The sequence below is a fragment of the Zonotrichia albicollis genome, chromosome 13, assembly GCF_047830755.1.
Source record: "Zonotrichia albicollis isolate bZonAlb1 chromosome 13, bZonAlb1.hap1, whole genome shotgun sequence".
NCBI classification, from domain to species: Eukaryota; Metazoa; Chordata; class Aves; order Passeriformes; family Passerellidae; genus Zonotrichia; species Zonotrichia albicollis.
The window spans coordinates 19,210,064-19,228,855 of record NC_133831.1 but is presented as its reverse complement, the minus strand read 5'-3'; the positions used below and the strand labels follow the sequence as shown (position 1 = coordinate 19,228,855).

The window sequence follows — 18,792 nt, the reverse complement described above, 5'->3', positions numbered from 1 at the left end:
CGAGCCTGGGGAGCAGTGCCACACACACAGGCACACACACACACTTGCATACACAAAAGAGCCACAGCCAGGGATTGCTGGGGAAAGCAGCTCCTGCCAGGGCCTGGTGAAACCCAGCTCTCTCCAGGAACGCTGGAGCTGGGCTGGCCTGAGCCCGTGGGGTGGCCTGGGACAGCAGCAGAGTGGGAGCACTGACAGCCTGGGGCGCTCAGCACGTTGGCCTGAGGAGGGGAAGAGGGGAAATAACGCCACTCACCAGACGGGTTTTTTTTCAAGCCCTCCTAGCTCTAGTTAAAATGGCTGGTCAGGAAAAGCCTCCTCTCTTTTCCTTTTTCTGTGCTACCTACACTGCAAACATAGTTGCCTAGTGAAACACCTTCCAAGTTTGAAGGATTTGCAGTAAAAATTGGTGTATTTTTTTAGGCTGAGGTGTGGAAATCTGGTCAAAGACTTCTTTTCAGCAGTGATTAATAGCCCTGGGTGCTGAATGGGGTATTTGTGGAGGGGAGTGTGATGCTAAACAAAGTATTTGGTGCAGCAGCTCCTGCTGGAGCTCTCTGCAGCTGGGGTGAGGGCTTTAGGCATAATGTAGTGAAACCTGCCTTGAAGAATTATGAAGTAAGAGACTAAAACTTGTGTAAGACTAGTTGGTTGTGTGCTTTACAATTTCATCAGTGTCCCTCAAGGTGGTTGCTTGCTGTTTAAGTAATTTTCTGTTCTTTTTATCATATTTGCAAATGTGAATTTTTCATCAGTATTAAACTCTCTACCTCAAACCTACATCTGAAAATTGGGATTCCCTGCCATCTGGAACTGCTCAGGCCTTGTGAAATAGGAGATGTTGCATTGGCTTCTATTGGGTCTGGATGAAATCAACAGTGGAAAAATAGCTGTGAAGTAGAACTTGATTTATGGTGATGAGAGAGATGGAGAGCTGACATCAGCTTCTTGTCAAAGGGGAAGGAAAAGTCTCCTTGCTGTCCATGGCAGTAGGGTCTGAAGGGATGTGGCTCTTGGTCCAGCCACAGCAGGTGGGACAGTGTTGTTTTTGTGAGTTTTTTATTACAGAACTGCAGATGGTGGGATGGGTTTGACTGAGCAGAATGCAGAAGGGTGATCCCCATTAGTAGCAATGGGGAGCAGCCTGCAGTTTGAGGCAGGTTGTTCTCAGTCTGCTGGTGTACCTAAATCTCCATGTGCTTCACCAGAACTAGAGGTGGTGTAAGGAGTTGTGGTCCCACTGCTCATCTGCAGATCCTAGTTATCCACTTCCATTCTTTCTGGGTTTGGTTCCTGTTTCCATACATGTAGATTATTTTCAGAACATTCCCCTTTCTTTGTATCATTAGGCTGTGTTAGTGTTAACCTTTCGGCATTCTTATTGGATGTCTGAATACAGGGCCAGCACAGGTAAATTTATTAGGTGTCCTGCTAATAGAGAAACTTTATAGCCTTAATGTAAAAATGGTGCTCTTCCCTGTCTTTCCCCTGCCTTTTTTTTATTTTTCATTTCTTTTTTCTTTCCCAGAGAAGCAAAGTTTTGCAATAAATCTGACTTGGTGACACCCTGCATTCTCTGTGCAAAGCCCAGTGTTTAAATTTCATGATGTTTTGACTTGATTTTGAAACTTCATTTCATTGCAGGCCTTTTGTTATGCTCAAGAAACAGTCAAGGCCTTTCTGGCGTCCTTTTGGCCGGTGCAATCCCCTCCATCTGAACTCTGCCATGTGCACCTTGTCTCTGCCAGCTGCAAGTCTCAGGTCTGCTGACTTCCAACACAGCCCCATGTGTTTGCAAACATTCTTTTGGGTGGTACCTGAGATTTGTGTATCTTAACTCAGTGTCTGTGCTCAGAAGTGCATAGGGGGGAGCAGAGCCTTCACAGTGCAACTTCTAAACCTGAAGTTTGGCGGAAGGTGTAAGATACTGCAATTATTTGAGTAACACCTTTGTCATTGCACTTGCTGACCCACCTCTGGTCTGTTGCTTGCATCATCACCATCATCTTGTCTTTGGGTAAGCTCAGCCTGCTCTTGGCATTTCTAGCAGATCAAAGGATCACTTCACAACTTGCAAATTTGACTCATGGTTTTGAAGCCCTGGCCATGAATTGTAGAGGTGTTAATCTTCCTTTTCTCTACTTTCCTTGCTTTGGTTTGGTAGGGTTTCAACATATAAACATTTCTGTTACCCAGTTGTATTACAAATGCAACAAGAATATTTTAACCCTTGGTTTCTGAAGCAGAATCTGTGATTTTATGAGCAATGTGGAGATTGTTGGATTCACCTGTTTTGTTTCACTTGAGCTTTAAAGTGCCTGCTTACTCACAGTAGATCTATTTTTGAAAGAAGGTGCAGACACTATGGTGACAGTTGCCTTAGAAATGGATGTACCAATGCAGAGAGGAGGGTGCCCACAGGCAGCCAGTGCTTTGTGTCCCTGCCCACAGGACCTGGCCACCCTGTGCCCCATCTCCTTGTGTATCTCCACCTCTCCAGCCCTGCCTGTGTGTGGCTCAGCCCAGCTGGGGCAGGTGAGGGCAGGAGCTCTGGGTCCTCCCATCCATTTCCAGGGGAGCTCATAGCAGGTGATGGGTCAGGGGCTGCAGGATGTCAGGGGGGCATCTGTGCCAGGCAGCAAAGGACCATCAGCAGGATGGGTTCCTTGAGCTGGGTAGGGTGCACTCCAGCAGTCTCATGGCCAGAAACGCCAGGCAGAAACAGAAGAAGAAACCTCTAAATTCCTGAACATTTCATAGATTTAATTGCAGTACATAGTATTTAAAGGAAAAAAAAATCCACCCTGTCCTTTGGGGATTAACATTTGATGGCAAGCTATAAGAACCATGAGAGTATTGATCCCAAATGTGTTATGGGGTGTGTGTAGGCTCAGTTTTAAGAACTGCAGGCTTAATGTATTGCATGTATAAGATGTTGATCCTGACTGCAATGTGAAACACTGACTGCATTTTATTACACCTAACCCTCGTATTTATTTACATAATAGATTTGGATGGGAAATATCTGTCTCCAGTGAAGTATGTGAATTAGAAACACAAAAAACTAAATATGAGCTCTGGGAATAAATACACCCTGGCTTGTGAGTCAGGTGTGCAGTCTGTGGGAAGGGCTGTGATTAGCCATTATGTATGTCCTACAGTCTTTCTCGTCTCAGTGAGATGAGATTTTTATTTACAAGGCTCCCTTTCTCTGGCTGCAGTTCCATTAAGTTTTGCTGGAGCGTTGGAAGAGGCAGGCCCGTTAGCTGCACACAGATTTACTGTGCGAGTTTAAGCTAATGGATACTTATCAGGCAGGCTGTATTTGGTGATCGTCCATCATTTGCTCATTAAACAGTGTATCTAAGTGATTCTCATTTCCTCCCTGCCATGTCTGGAAAGGAGGAAACTAGACACATTACGATGGAATATTAATGTCCTGGAGGATTTAGCCACCCATAATTAGATCTCCTTTGCATAAACCTGCTAGTGCTACCTTATTTTGTTGTTTGTCTTGTTCTCCTTAATCACCTTCACATCTTTTTCTGTTCCTAACGATCTTTTTTCAGTTTCCCTTTGTAATTCTGTCCCATTTGTCTCATCCTTCTTCCTTTTTTTTCCTTTTTTTTCCTTTCTTTTTTTTTTCTTTTCCTTGACCTAGTGAGCACAGCAGTCTGGGTTTCCCCACTCCTCCCTCCTTCACACAAAAAGGCTGACTTTGCCAGCAAAACCCACAGTCTCTGCCAAGCCCTATTACTGACTTTGGAGAAAAGCAGCTAGAGAACTTGTGCAAATTTAGGCTCTGAACTAGCTAAATAAGCCATGTCAGTAAACCCTCTTGTCTTATTCCCTGGCCTGCTGGCTCATGAAAGGACTAATACATAACGGTCCTATTTAAGGTGGAAAAAACCCTTGTTGGCCAAGGGCCACCAATGGCTGGATCAGCTGCTCACTCAGGAGAGAATGGGGAGGTGGCTCCGGAGCTGTGAGCGATTGTGCCAAGGACCATGCCCGGTTCCCATGGGGGATCCCAGCCTAGGGCATGGGCAAGGAATGCACCATGGCCTCTCTGGGGATGCCCTGGTGTCCCAGTGCTCCTTCCCACCAGCCAACAGAGCCAAGTATTACTAAAGCTGAAGGGGAATGATCACACAAACAAAATGCCTTGTAAACATGGGGAGACCTGAGAGGAATCCTCTGGGGAGGTTGAATTTCCAAGGGGACTGAATTGGCTCAAGTGGCTGGTATAAAGCACTGCCAGCAGCTTCTGCCAGGTACCTTTTTCTCCCCTGAATGTTGGTACAGAGGCATCGGGGGATTTCCCTTTCCTTTCTAGCTGCAAGGTACTGTAAATGCGTCGGGATACACTCACAGGCATCTATTCTCAGCTGACTGGCAAAGCCCCTCGAAACTGCTATTTTCCTGCTGATTGTGAAGGTTTCTCTGTGCACAGTGGCGGGAGAAAGCCCCAGCTGCTGACAAAGAGGGGCAGCCTGGCTCCTGGAGGCGGCGATGCCTGGCTCGGGGCCGGCTCTGCGCCCTGCAGCGCTCCCGGGCAGCGGCTGCAGCTCTGCCGCAGCGCCGCTGCATTAATAACGAATGGGGCTGCTCCTCATGCTGCTGCTTCCCCCCTGCTGCAGGGTTTTGTGTTTTGCAGACTCTCGTCTCACCGATATTATGGGGAATCTTATCAGGGAGCATCTAAGGAGGAGAGGGGGAAAGCCTTACAGCAAACTGGGAGGTGATGTGAGCAGGAAGGGTTGGCTGGCTTCTGCTCAGAGTAGCCATTTCCGAACCCTTACCACTGCTAGTTGTGGTGGCAGTTCCCGGGGCTGTGCAGGGCTGACTCTCTCTGGGCAGCAGTGGAGCGCAGAGGTGTTCTCCTCTTTCAGTCTGAGGTATCAGCCTGTCTGCACCTTTCCGAAGATGAGCTCTAGATACACATGGAAAACACCAGGCTATTTAAAGTGTAAAGGTTATTCCCAGCCTTTGTGCTCCTGCCATGCCAAGCAGCTGGAAAGTGACTGCTTTACAATCCCCAATCCACAAAGTTTTGAGCATCCTCAGCTCCCTTTGACTCTGTGGAAATGGGAGCTGCTCTGCATTTTGCAGGATTAAGAGCACTGTATCAAATCCCAGGCTGCCAGTGCTGTGGGATGAGTCGTGGCACATGAATGGTGGTCGGAGGGGGCTATTCTGTGTCCTGTGCTGATTTGGGAGCATGAAATTGCATGTGATGGGAGGGATGGAGCAAAGGCTGGGTGGGACAGCACATAGTGTGTCTGAAAGTGGCAAAGGAGCCTGAAGATTAGAGAAGATCACGGAGCTCCTGCATGTGAGTGCTGATAGCTAGGGCAGGAAAAGATGTGATTAATGTGTGACTGCCTTACAATGCGGCTTGGTGCTGGAGTATTTCTCTAGAGGGAAAGCTGTGAGTCCTGACACGTACATTACAGCTAATACACAGGCATCAGTGAGACTTCCCTGGCTTCAGCTGAGAGTTCTGTCACCAACAGAATCTAACAAAATCCTCCAAACTAAAAAAGGGGCACCAGCATTTTGTGCATTCAAGGTGTTTTGTACCTGGTGTTTTCTGAGGTTGCTGGGAGGTGAGGGAATGGCCCTGATCCTGAATGCAGTGCTTGGTAACAGCCTTGTTCCAGGAAAGTTCCCCCCCTCAGCTGTGGGACATGCTTCTAACCCATTAGATTGCTCAGTAGTTCCTCATGCTCTCACGTTCCCGACGTTTTTGTTAGCGAACTGTGGTGTTTTCGTATTATGGGAAGTGTTAAACTGGTCCTTGTGGTCCTTGAAGCCTGTGTAATAGGATAAGGGAGCATACACATGCCACCTGAATTACTGAAGGGCTGTTGCTCACTTGTAAAGCTTGATTGCATCTAGAAATCAACATTTGGTGCAGAAGCATCTTACTTTGATAAGGTTAACTTCTTTCTTGGGAGTGATAAAGTGTTAAATAAGCACTGTGACTGTGAATGGAGTTCAGGTAATGGTAGCCCCATAAATAGATGTTCTCACTCTTAGGGGAATGGATGCTGAATCCTTTCAGAAGTTTCTCTGAGCACAAAGAACTGAAATCTTTGAGCCTGCAGCACTTGTGACCTAGCAATTAAATAAGCATCCTTGGAGAACATCTGAGACCAGCGGGCAAAATGCAAATATTTGGCATTGCAGGAGTGCTGTATTGTGATGTTGCCATTGCCCACACTTCTCTCTATGTCAGCTGTGTGCTTGTTCTGGCTCTTGCATTTGGGCCCCACAGTCAGCTGGAGCAGAACACAGGTCTTGTCCAGGTATGGCAGCAGGGAGGCTCCTGTGCTGGGGCAGAACAGGGAGGGGAGGCCGATGTGTCCTTCTGCCACCAGCAATGACATCCCTGTGCTGGGCCTCAGGTGGGCACAGGGTTAACTCCACAAACTTGCCCATCTTTTGAGCTGACTAACAATAAGAATTTCTATGCTGCCAGACCAAGGCTATTTTCAAGTCAAACCCAGCCTTCCTCAAGGTATGAAATGGCTCCAAAATTTCAGGAGATGCTGAGCCTTCACCCTCTTTGTCGCAAGGATTCTTGAAAAGGAGTGAGAATTTGTACAAGATCTCCAGTAGCTTTGGAAAATCAGGGTTCTCAGTGTTGAATGGTGCTGCTGTTCCTTGTGGTTTTCTCAAGCTGCAGAGTGTTTCATGCATGTGGGTGGCTCCTGCCTATGCTAAACATCAACCCTGTGGACTTGGGTGTCCACACATTCAGAGTGATTTACTAGAACAGATAGAAGTGTCTAGTCCTTGACTTGGGTAGCTATGAGTATGTCTAGCATGTCTCTGAAAATGTATTTTCCTGCTAATGAAAGGGGAATTATTCTTACTCTGCAGTGTATTTTGAGAGTGATTGTGTTGAATGCTTTGTACATCTTCCCTAGCTTTGTTTTTTACCCCAAGTTAAAATTCACTGTGTCATCTACACAGTGAATATTGATACACATAGTCACCTGAGCAAACCTAGATTTCAAGGAATGCTGACAAAAATATTAAAAAACTGAAAATTCAGCTTAAGTGAATAATTTTCTGGCTAATATTATGGACTAGGAGTGTTTTTGACTTCCTTCTCAGTAGTGAGACATGGAAATCCCTTCACAGCCATAGTGACCAAATCTCTTCTGGGTCCACTCTGTCCTGCCAGGGAGGGCTTGCCAAGTCCTAAGGCAGTCCCCAAGGGGCCTGTCCCCAGGTGGGGTCTGTGGGACTCCTGTGCCTTCTGTGAAAAGCATCATGTCCCCAGATCTCCAATCAGCCTGGGAAGTCTCCCCCTGCTTCCCTATGGCTCCAGCAACAGACATGTGCAACTGAGAGCAAATTTCAGCAGCAAATGCTTGGCTGTTGAGGTTGACTTTAGGAAGAAGCAAACATTTTATTTCCTCCTGACTTCCATGGCTTCTGCTCACTGCTGAGGTTGAGGAAAAGCCAGCAGTAACACCACTTCAAATGCTGGCTCCTTAAATAACCATTTATATCCAGAAGATTAGGCAGCCACAGAGGAACCTTGCAGCTCTTGGTTTTATGCCCATTATGGAGGGGGAGCAGAAGCACATGGAGTTTAGTGTCTCCCTACAATTACACTTGCTGTCTGTGACAAAGCCTGATCACCTTCTTTTGCTTCAGCTTCACAGACACCATTTCCCAGCAAACCTTTGGGGCTTCTTAATGGGTGTATAAACACAGTCCTTTGGTTTTTCTTTCCTGGATGTGGCTGCTTTTGCTTCTTGTTTCTCTCTCCCCACTGCCTAGCTGGGTGGGTGGGGGTGGATGGGCAGGTGAGGATCAAGGAGTCAGTTGATACTGTAATCCCTCTTGGAATACACTTGGCAGTTACTTTTTCTTGTAGTTTAGCATCTGAAAGATGATGTTGGCTTAAAAGAAGGAAAGGAGAAATGGAAAAGCAAAGGGAAAGGTGGTGGTGGTGGTGTGAACAGCAGCTGCAGGGCCATGTGTCTGTGCCTAAGCTCAGGAGTCTCCATCGCACTGGCTCTTCCTTCCCTGGATGTGCAGCACTGTCAGCTCTGTGGTGGGTCTGTGCAAATTGAGGGGGAGAACCTGAAACCATGGCTGTGATAATATAAAGTGAATTTCAATGCTGTTGCCTCCACGTGAATGTTCTCTGTCCCCTTTTCAGTCATTAGGGAGTAAAGCAAATTAATGCCAACAGAGGCTGATTCAAACCTTTGCCCTCATTTAAGGAATTCCAAAAACTGTGGTTTTGTTACGTGCTGGAGCCAACTGCCCTAGAGCAGCTGAAGGACTGGAGCAGTCTTTGGTGTTTAACCAACATGAAAGTCAGTTTTGCTAAAATTGTCAATGACCAGTGCAGATCCATATACTACTCCTTGACTGGGACCAAATGTATCTCTTTTATGTATTTTTAGCAGACTGGGTTTTTTTAATCTCTTTTTCCAAGACAAATGTAAAGAAATAAAAATCCTCAGCATAAAAGTAGTAATATAAAAAAACACTCTCCAAGCAAAGCAACCAAAAAGCAGTCAAGGATAAAATAAAATTAAAACATTCCCCTTGTCTGTTTTGAGTAAGGTACATGAATTTCCAACTTGGCTTATTTAGTTTTGGAGCAAAAACCCTCCCAGGTGTATATAGATTTTGATGTTAAAATAAGACATGCATTTGTGTAAGACTGAAATGGTATTTCAGATAACTGCATCCAGAGTTTTTCTATTAAGAGATGGGTCAAAATGGGAACAAGATGGTGGCTTAGAGAGCACAAAATGGTAGGTGAGCCCTCAGGAGGGAGCACATGGCAGCCAAGCTGGCTCTGCCACCGCCAGGGAATAGGACCAATAATGGCTTCAATAAGCTTCTAGCTTTGCCTCTTGTTTTTCCTCTGTCATTCTGGAATTTAATATTATGTGACATGGCCTTTATGCTAACATAGACTCTGAAAAAAGTAGAGCCAAGGCTCAAGTATGATTTCTCCAAAGAAATGGTTGAATTTCATGCTCCTCCATTAATAAACACACAGATTTATAAAACCAGAGTGGTGTCCTTCTGTGGAGCACACATTTTTCTATGGTTTGGACATAGAATTACATTTGTCAAGGCACTGCCTATGTAAATTATATTCTCTGTTCCTAATGCCATATGATGTTACCACTAATATCAACTAAATGCCAGAATTCTGCACTGGACTGGGGGGAAGAATGTAAGGAAAGCATAAAATCAAAACTCTTGTGATGCAAATGTCAGTGTAAATATTCACTGGAGCAGGTTGGCCTGAGCTTACAGGGCTGGTCAACAGGGGTTGGGTTGTGCTTCTGGCTTTGCAATATGGTTTGGATTCCAGTTGCAGAATTCTGTAGAATGTGCATTTGAATCCAGCATAACTTAGTTGAAAGGGTAAGCAATTGTTCAGTGCACAGAGTAAATAATATTAATCAGAAAATAAAAACATATAATTTAAATTTGTTTGTTGTCAGGGTGACAGAGTAGGCAGGTGATGATGATAAACTTCTGCAATTCAAAAGAAGAATTTCTGCAGTTGCTGCTTTCAAATGCCCAGTCTGTCATTAGTATAACCAGCACTGATTTTATTAACAGCAGAATCAGGCACTTTTTTTGCTTGGCTTGATGTTGGCTGTTCTCTTAGTTATTTTTAAGAATGTAAGAATCAAGTGGCATTTTTATAATTGTTAACAGGCAGAAGGTTTTAGCTATGTCACTTGCAAGTGCTGAGCACTGGCTCTGACAGCCTTCACAGCATCTTAAAAGCAGTTATTTGTGACTGCCATATCACAGAACATGGTTCTACATCAAAATAGTGTTTTCTAATTCTGAAAAGGCCCTGAAGATACCACTGGGTTCTGAATATGGCAGATGTGTTAGTATGTTAGGATGACATAAGTCAGGCAATTTTTCCTTCACAGGACAGTTCTTTACTATGATCTGTTGAAACATCCATTTCAAAAACAACCTCTATATTTACAATGGCAATTTTGCACATGCAAGCTGGGAATATACAACATTTCAAATATGAATTCTTACCAGGTAGTGTTGTTTAAATGTCTATTAAAATTTTCACATTAACTTACTGCTACCTGTTCAGGAAGAAACTGCAAACACAAATCCCATATTTAGGTTAAAAAGTAGGAAAAATCTCTTTACTAAATTTCCACCTTATGAATTATTTTATGGAAAGCAGTAAGTTCTTTTTCAGCAGTGGAGAAGTCTGTTTTAATACTTAATGTCATAGTAGACCTAGTTTTCTGATGACTTTGCTTTCCAGTTGGTTTGCTTTAGTAATCACAACTTATTTTTGTTCTTTTTCAGTTGAAGAGGGTGAATCTTCAGATTTTGCTTTGACCTGGGACTCGTCAGTGACTCAATCAGGTAAATATTTTAGGTTCTTCTGATTGCAAAAACTGCCAGAAAGCTGCCAGGCTTTTTACAGGAACTGTATTTTGTATGTCACATTCCTGTCTCAAATCCAAGACTACCCACTGCAACACAATTTTTATATCAGTTCCATATGGTCAATAAAATCTATTACACACAGAGACTAATATACTCTTATCCTCCAGAGAGCCATTCTTTCTTCTTGTGGGCACACTGAAACGGGTTGTGATTTCTCCAGTATAACCACTTTGAAGTTTTCTGCAATGGGCACTGTTACACATTCATTCCAATCTAATTACATAAAAGCTGCTTTAATAGGAATTTTAAGCCTCGGTCTCAACTGGAATGTGTGTATTTCTCCTCTCTGAGGAAATTGGAAAGTACTGTCAGGGCTGGAGAATAAAAGTGGTACATCTCCATGGTAGAAAGATTTAAAATTTGAACAAGCTTTTGGTGTGCTTGACAGTGATAAACATGTGTCTGAAGCTTGTTCATCCATGTTAGGTCAATAAACTGAATAAAAAGAGGCTCAAGAAATTGAACAGGATAAATCAAGTTTGTCTGTGTAATGTGTATTGATAACACAAGCATGAGGGTAAATGTCAGATTAGTTTGTGGCTAGTTTAAAGTAACTAGCCACATCTCAGTCTGTGCCCCATGTAAAGATATTTTGCTGTCTGTTTTTAACATTGATGAGATGTTCAGAATATTTCTGATTTTGAAGCCAGTCAGTTTCTGTGCTCTCTCCCCACTGGGCTGTGCAATAGTATTCTCTTAAAAGCTCACCAATGATATGGAAACAGCTGAGAAACTGAGCAGTAATATGAAAACCAACAGTGGTGTTGCATTTCTGGTTAGATGGGTTTAAGAGTCAGGGGGAGCCTGGCTCCCAGGGAACACTTTCCTACCACAGTGAGCATCTCTCTGGTCTCTAAGGCACGAGCTGCCTTTGCGTGGCACTTTGTGGCCTTTCACATTGTACCCACTGCACTCGCAGATGTCTCTTCTGAGGCACTGGGTGCATCTTCTCTGGGCACTCTGGCTGCTTGGAGGGGTTTGTTTTCACTAGTCTTTGATAGCAAATATTGCTGCTGCTGCTGCAAACCCCCAGCTGTGATGTGGAAGGCCCCTTTGTGCCTGGAGCTAACGGTGCATGAAAAGAGCGCTCGCCAGCTCTCTTGCTTGACCTTCATCTCAAGCAGCACTGCAGTGGAGTTACCGGTGTTATCTATCACAAGTCTGTAAGTGTATTACATTCAAAATAGCCTATGGTTCAAAACAATGACCAAAAAAATTTCTGTGCACAGCAGAGTTAATTTGGGGTTGGTATTGGTGACTATGCCTTAAGTAAAAGACAGACTGTGAAAGGCTTTTACCAAGTTAGTTGAGTCTCCATTTTTCTTCATTTATTCCCACAATTACAGCTCTCATTCAAGAAATGGGATGTGGGAGAAATGTATTGTATGCATGATTTATGGCAGCTTTAGGAAAATGTGTGTTAATTGGGGGGGGGTTTCTTCTTAACACATTTAGTAGCTACAGATGCCAATCTTGTATGTGTATAAAGATGTGATACCATATCCTGTCAAGTTGGGATGCAATACATAGCACAAAAGTTGCAGGTTGGAATATGATTGAGGAACTATACAGAAGAAGCTTAAAAATCCCCAGTTTGTGGTGGTGTGGCTGTGTGGAGTCACTGGCTCTTGTGTGGTGTGGCTCCACAGCTATATTCAGTAACTGAAACCAGTCCCTCAGTCCCAGTGTGTGAGACTTTCATTATGTTCTTTTATGATCTTCCTGTTTGCATTAGCTTCAGTAGTGTGATGTTGAAGTTCAATAAAGGGTGAAAAAACACGCTTCAATTTCTTGTTTCATGTCCCTTCCTTCCCTGGCCCAAAATGACAAAATTGCCTCCCCTTCCTTAACTCCCCTGAAAGGAAAAAAAACCCCAAAGGCCAAACCTGGGACTTGTTAACTCTGAAACATTTGCCAGATGTTTCAAATTAACATATTTCTCTCTCTCTTTCTCCTGTATGTGTTTGTACATCTCTGTGTGTGTGCAAACACATACAAAATGACTTCTGAAAAATTCTGTTGGCACTCTGCACAGCTGCTGTGGGCTGGGGGAGTCATGGTCCCAGGTTTGGGGTAGTCTGTACGAACAGCAAGAGCTGTTACAGCTAGAATGTAAACTTTAAGCTTTTAAAAAATATAGAAATACATTTTTCTACTAGTGAAATAACTATATAGGTGCATCTGTGGGGAAAAAGGGAGCTTTTGCTGCTATGTTTTATTTAGTTCATCTAACCAGTAGAAGCTATTCTAAAAATTTTTTTTGTGACATGAGTTGAGTCTGCAGTCATGTGTCTTGTCTAGGTGGCTCTGATGACCATCTCTCCTTGGTGTGCCAAACATGGGGCTCCAAGCTTGGTGTCTCCTGGGGGAGCATCTCTGCTCCTGACACGTACTGAGGGTGCACAGCCTGCACATCCCTGACCATGCCACGGCACTGGGCAAGGGCTGCTCGTGGGAGCTGCTGAGTGCAGCCCATGGAAACTTGGCTGTGAACACCATGACAAAAGAAATCCTGTGTTCAGATGGGTCTGTTTGGTGCTGGCTTGGTACAGGACCATCCTTTTTCCTCTGGCAGTGTACACAAGTTGCTGCCTGCTCTGGCGTAACTGCTCGTTCCTGGTAAAATCTGCCAAGGCAAAATGCTTTGCAAGATTCCAGCCCATGCTGTAGTTGCACTGAGGAATTTATTCCAGTACTTCAAATACAGCTAGAAATAGCTTAAATTATTATTTTTTTTAATAACAACAACTTAAAGGCTGTGCATAATAACCTAGAGAATCAAAACAACATAGAAAGGGCAGAGGCTGCCCTTGCACCAGGGTGAGTAATCTGTGTCCACCAGTACTGTTTAACAATGGGCATATAGCAAATTTCCTTCCTCTTCAGGTTTTGTAAACATCTTTTCCTTAATGTAAAAGGAAGAAAGAAACCCTTTTCCTTTCCTCCCTTAATCCAAGGACTTAGTTTGTTGTTGAGTAGCTGGTCTGGCATGTTTTGCTGCCCAAGAAGCAGAGATGTTTTCTGTTCCAGAGGAACAGTGTAGCTGAGTACTTCTTCCCTCTCCTTTCCCCCCCACCACTGTTAACACACACACAGCCCTTGCAGCCTGTCTGTCCTTCTCCAAGTGTCACTGGGTTTGGACTGGGCAGGGCTGCTGGGGGCCAGGCAAGTGCCCACCTCTGCTCTGCAAAAGGCGTTCTGGCTTCTTCGAGGCCAAGACAAAAATAAGGTTCAATACTCACAAAACAAAGGTCCGGTCAGACAATGCTGCATTTCTGTTGTAATACATCACCAGGGTATTATCTTGAGGAGCAACAAGGGACATTTTTAAAGAAGTAAAATGTCTTACTAAATATATAGAGAATTTAAGGCATTTTAAAGACCTATGAAAGCATTTTATATGGGAGTTGCTGGGGAGTTTCTCATTAGCCTGACTGTGAGGCCCCAGGGAATCTTGGCTGAATTGTCTGGGGCAAACAGAGCAGATTCTGTCTTCTCCTCAGGAGCCTGCAGACCTAAAAGCCTAATTTTTTTTGTGTCTGCTTTTGAGGTAGTTGAAGGTATCTTGTTTTTCTCTGCAGCTACATGTTACAGTACTGATCAAGAAAGTTTTGGAAATAGGGAACAGTGGACCATGTCCTGAGTGCTGGGGGCAAATGGCCCTGGGTATGTCTCTGTGCACGAGTGTTTGCAGAGCGTGGGGGTTCTTTGCAGCGTTTGCAACAGGAAAGGCCTCTCAGTGCCCAACCATCCATTAGCACATAACATTAGTGTAATTCAATTATAACATTCCAGAAATCATAAAAATAAATTACAGGTTGGTATTCCCTGCTTTCCCCATTAGCTCCAAATTTCCTGTCCCTGCCACCGAGCTCACAGCAGCAGCTGGGCACACGTGTGAGGGACAAGTTAACACAGCACAGCATGGGGAAAAAAACCAAAACACAATATTTTAGGACACAGATATTTGATGTTTTCCTGTTAAGATTTCTCCCCCGTGCTTTTTTTATGCAGTGCACCGTTTTAGATTTTTAATTGCGTTCTGCAATTTCTTTTAAAGTTTCTCTTCTTTCAGGGGAAAAAAAAGGGGAAGCAGCAGCTTTTCAGAAATGAACCACAAAATAAAGGAAAACCATCCTGTGGTCACTCATTTTCCTCTCTTATGCTTTGCATGGCATCTCCCAGCTATGTAAATCAAAATTTTCACTTGGTATCTCTAGAGGAGCAACATCTTGACACAATTTGGAGACTTTCTTTTTCTGCAGGGCTACCAGAGCCCATGCTGGGGTGTTTTTAATGCTGTCTCTGCTGCTAGGGGCTTGCATTGCCTGTTCCCTCCTGGCTGTTCCTTCTGTTCTCCTCCTCTTTCAATCTTCTGATCCTGGCGCTGCATTGTCTGTTCCCAGTGTTGAGGGTTTCTGTTCTCCTCTGTTCTGTAGGGTTGGGTTTAATTTTGGCTTCTTGGGAAAGCTGGGGTCTCATGAAGCAAACAGAGACTCACTGCTGCAAGTATTCTTGTCTTAACTTTTTCCCATTTTCTGTTTATTGAGATAAGTAACAGAAAATGTATTTTTCTGCCTCACCTTTCCCCTTGGGTAGGCATGTTTTGTCTACACAGCTGCTTGACACCTCAGCTTTCCTCCAGCACTCTGGGCTTTGCATGGGCCTCTCTTGCTGCCCAAGACCAAGAGCAGCAGCCGGCCAGGCCCCTGTCCCCTGCGGGTCCCATACCCAGAGCTGGGCATGGGCTGTGCCAGGAGCATTCAGGGAGTTTGGGTGAGGCAGACTCCACAGACACCAAATTCCTTTTCTCTATTCCTACATGCATTGGATTTGGTTTAATTTAACTTTTAATTGCAAAATGCAGAAAAACACAACATGAAATTCTGGGATCTCTGCTGCAGGGCACTGGAAAGGTCAGTTGCAATTCAGAGGGCATCAGAAACCTGTTATTTTGCAAGTACCCTAAAATTACCTCTCCTGAATGCCTTCACAAGCTCAGATATCTTCTAGAAGCTGATTTCATTAGTAAATCAGTATAAGATTCTGATTACACTGGGTAAGGATTTACAAAGAAATAAATCTTTGAATTTAGCAGAGAACTTAAAGACTTTGGTAACTTTTTTAGTTGAGTACTTTTCGGTATAATGAGAAGTCTCTTGTGTTGGTTTAAAAAATGGCATCCTTGTCCCTGCATTGACCTGTGGGATGCAGCCCAGTCATATAGTCAGAGGGTCTCAAAATTTTAAACATCTGCTCTGGAAGCATCCAGAACCCAGAAAAATGCAAACAAGAAATAAAGCTTGGAATGTTTGCAGCTCAGGTTACTGCATTCCCCACTTATTATAAGTTGAGATTTTTTTTTTCCTTGGTAATGTGTAGGGTTTTATGATGTCACATTGTAAAATGTTGTTTTAGAAGAGAAAATAAAAATAATTCTCATTTCCTAATTATAAAATCTATTTTTAGCATTACTATTTTACAGATGAATACTAATTTATAAATATTTATTTAAAGAAAGTGCTTTTGATAGTGTTTTATCAAATGGAATATGAAGTAATAGTAGGTACCTGATACTCAGATAACATGGTAGATGAACATCCTAGACAGATGTAAGATTTTTGTAGCTGGATAATACAAATAGAAACAAAGCAAGTAATTCTAAACCGTTCCCAGATTGCTGTGTTTGTGGGAGTCAGGGCACAGCTCTGTATCTGCAGGCACAAGAGCTTCCTGCAAGCAAGGCTCTGCTCCCAGCACTGCCGGGCAGTGCATGTGGGGCTGCAGGAGGGAGCTCTTGGCTGGAGGGACAGGGTGGTTCCTGGGGTCCCTGAAGTCCAGGGCCATCCTGCAGCTGTAGCACCTCCAGGGAAGGAGCAGTACCAAAATGGGATTTGTTGGTGCGTGCGGAGCAGCCCTGACACGTGCACTGGTGTGGAAGCAGGCGCCCCGCCAAGCTCCGAGGTTCCCCGGTGGAGCGGCACCGTAGGTGTTCCCTCTTGTTTGGAACACCTACGGAGGGGAGGGGATCTCCGGCAAGAAGGAGAGATCTTCACATGTGAACACAGCATGGGTGTCAGTATTTAAATTAGCAGCACACACCTGTGTATTACAGCGTTTCCTAGAAAATACTTACTATTAAAAATGTTAATTGGGAAAATTATAGCGATAGCACAGAGGAGGGGAATAATTTCCATGGTACAAGAGGCGAGGAAAGAAAAGCTCATTTCAAAGTGAGCTGTCAGGTTCTCCCCTACCCCATCACCCACCATCTTCCAGGCTTCTTAAAGAAAATGTACACAGGAAAGCTGGTCTGCTTAAAGGAAGCTGAGCAAGTGTAGCGCATTGCAGCATGTCATTAGTGCCTAAAGCCAGCCCTCCTAATTGCTACAGGCTACAGAGTCACAGCCCCACCTGGCCTTGTGGACAAGGCCCCAAGGACTGGTGTGCACTGGGATGCCAGCAGTGCATCAGGACTGGTAATGGGCAGCAAGGTTTCAGTCGAGTCTAGCAATACCTCTGGGGTCATTAGGATAACCTCAACAGAAGTCTTGTGAGCTTGGGGTATGGGCTGGTGTGGGGCTGCCGTGGGTTTGGGGATGTTCCTGTAGGGTCCTCTGGCAGCAACATCCTGCCAGGGACACAAGCATGCCACCAGCATGGATGGCTGCATAGTGATGTTCTGAGGTAGGCAGGGGCCAACCTCCCCAGGGCTGCATTCCTGTCTTGCCAGCTTTTTTCTCCCTGCGATAAATGTGCTTTTTATCTGAAGTTGTGCCTGTTGGTACTTCACCTGCTGGGAGATTGTAAGACTGTTTCATTTCCTAGCACAGACTGAAGGAAGCCAATCCCTTTCGTGGGTGGCCCATCAGGAGCAACCTTCCTGGCTCTCCTGGGCTTGCTTGGTCTCTCCCAGGCATGAAAATCCCAGTGAAGGATCTGCCATTGAGCTGGAGTGAGTTCTGGAGAAGAGGAAGGCACAGCACCTTCCTAACTGCTTCTTCCATTCCTGTGTTTCTTTTAGTGGTGCCACTTTGTTCTCCCTTGCTGCCCAAGTGAAGGGCTGTGATTAGATAAGCATATTTTGTGTTTTTAAGTAGAAGTTATATCTGTTGTTTGTCAAATTTCAGGGCTACAGCTAGGAGTAATGGGCTAAGGTAAAGCAAAGGAAATGCTAGGAAAGCTGAATATCAGGAAACATTTCCAGGTAGTGGGATCTAATAGCCTGGTATCATCTTCCTTTACTTCGGTAATTTGCAAACTAGACTGGACAAAGCATTTTAAAATACAATATAGGAATGGTCTTATATCAGCAGATAAATCCTTCTCATCTCTAATTAATCCAATTCTGCTGCATTCTGGATTTGCTAATCTGCAGATTTGAGCAGACAGAATGGTCAGGAAAATTGTGCTTTCTAGAGCTTATTTCAGTAAATATTTTAATGTAGGATCTCAACGCACTTGCAAATGCTATTTCAGCCTCCCAGCCTGGGAGGAAGTGTTCCTTGTGCCACATATTCACACTTTGCATTATTCAGCATGCACAATGCTGCAGGTTGACCTTCCCCAAAGGGCTCTGGCTTTGGAACTGATGGGCACTTGCCAGCCCATCCTGCTTTGAGTCATTTCTGCAGGTCAGTGGCTTTGCTTTTCCAAATCTGCCTTGTCTGGCTGGTAGGAGTGGGGGAAGCTGAAGCCATGCTGCCGTAGTGATTGCAGTGGGTTTTACCTTTGTGAAAGCAGACAGCTGGAGAGTTGAACAAAAGTCTCCTGGTGAACAATTTCTTTGGTTTTCACAGAAACTTGTTCTCGTTTGACTGGTTTATACTTTGCAGTTGTAACTGGTAGCTCAAAGCTCCCAGCCCGAATAAATGTAGAACAAGAATAGTAGAATATATTATGTTGGTCTGTTGCTTAAACAAGAAAAATCAATAAAATATAATGCCACAGTGGTGGATCCCCAGTAATCATTCTTCTTAAGAAAAAAACAAACCATGGCAGTCATGAGAATGGGGTTTTATAAACAAGGTTGTAAAAGAAGAAAAATAAATGGAATGAACAAGCTGCACTGCTTTGCGTTCTGCGCTGAGTAAGAACATTGATATGAAGCTCTGCAATGAAGAAATGTGTGAAATTTATGATGCTTTGCCCAAAAAATCTTTGCTTGTTTGGTACAGGAAACTAGAATAATTTGGGTTGGAAGGGACCTCTAGTGGGTCTTGCTCAACATTGACCTGAGTTGTAAAAGTTGTGTAGACTTTGCTTTGATATTTTTGGTTATATTGTCTTAAGCTGTTTAGC

The 18,792-nt window shown here is 44.2% G+C and overlaps 1 protein-coding gene across 5 annotated transcripts in view; it reads left to right on the top strand.

The window, feature by feature from the left end:
• The window catches only part of ZNF423 (zinc finger protein 423), a 281,345-nt gene that overhangs the window by 85,858 nt on the left and 176,695 nt on the right, over positions 1-18,792 (top strand). For 4 of the 5 annotated variants that reach the window (XM_074551184.1, XM_014268344.3, XM_014268347.3 and 1 more), the window contains exon 3: positions 10,348-10,407. In XM_074551184.1, the coding sequence (XP_074407285.1) occupies positions 10,348-10,407 (60 nt within the window). Of the gene's footprint in view, positions 1-4,187; positions 4,344-10,347; positions 10,408-18,792 lie in introns of those variants that run through there. The other variant, XM_014268348.3, reaches the window with a different exon arrangement.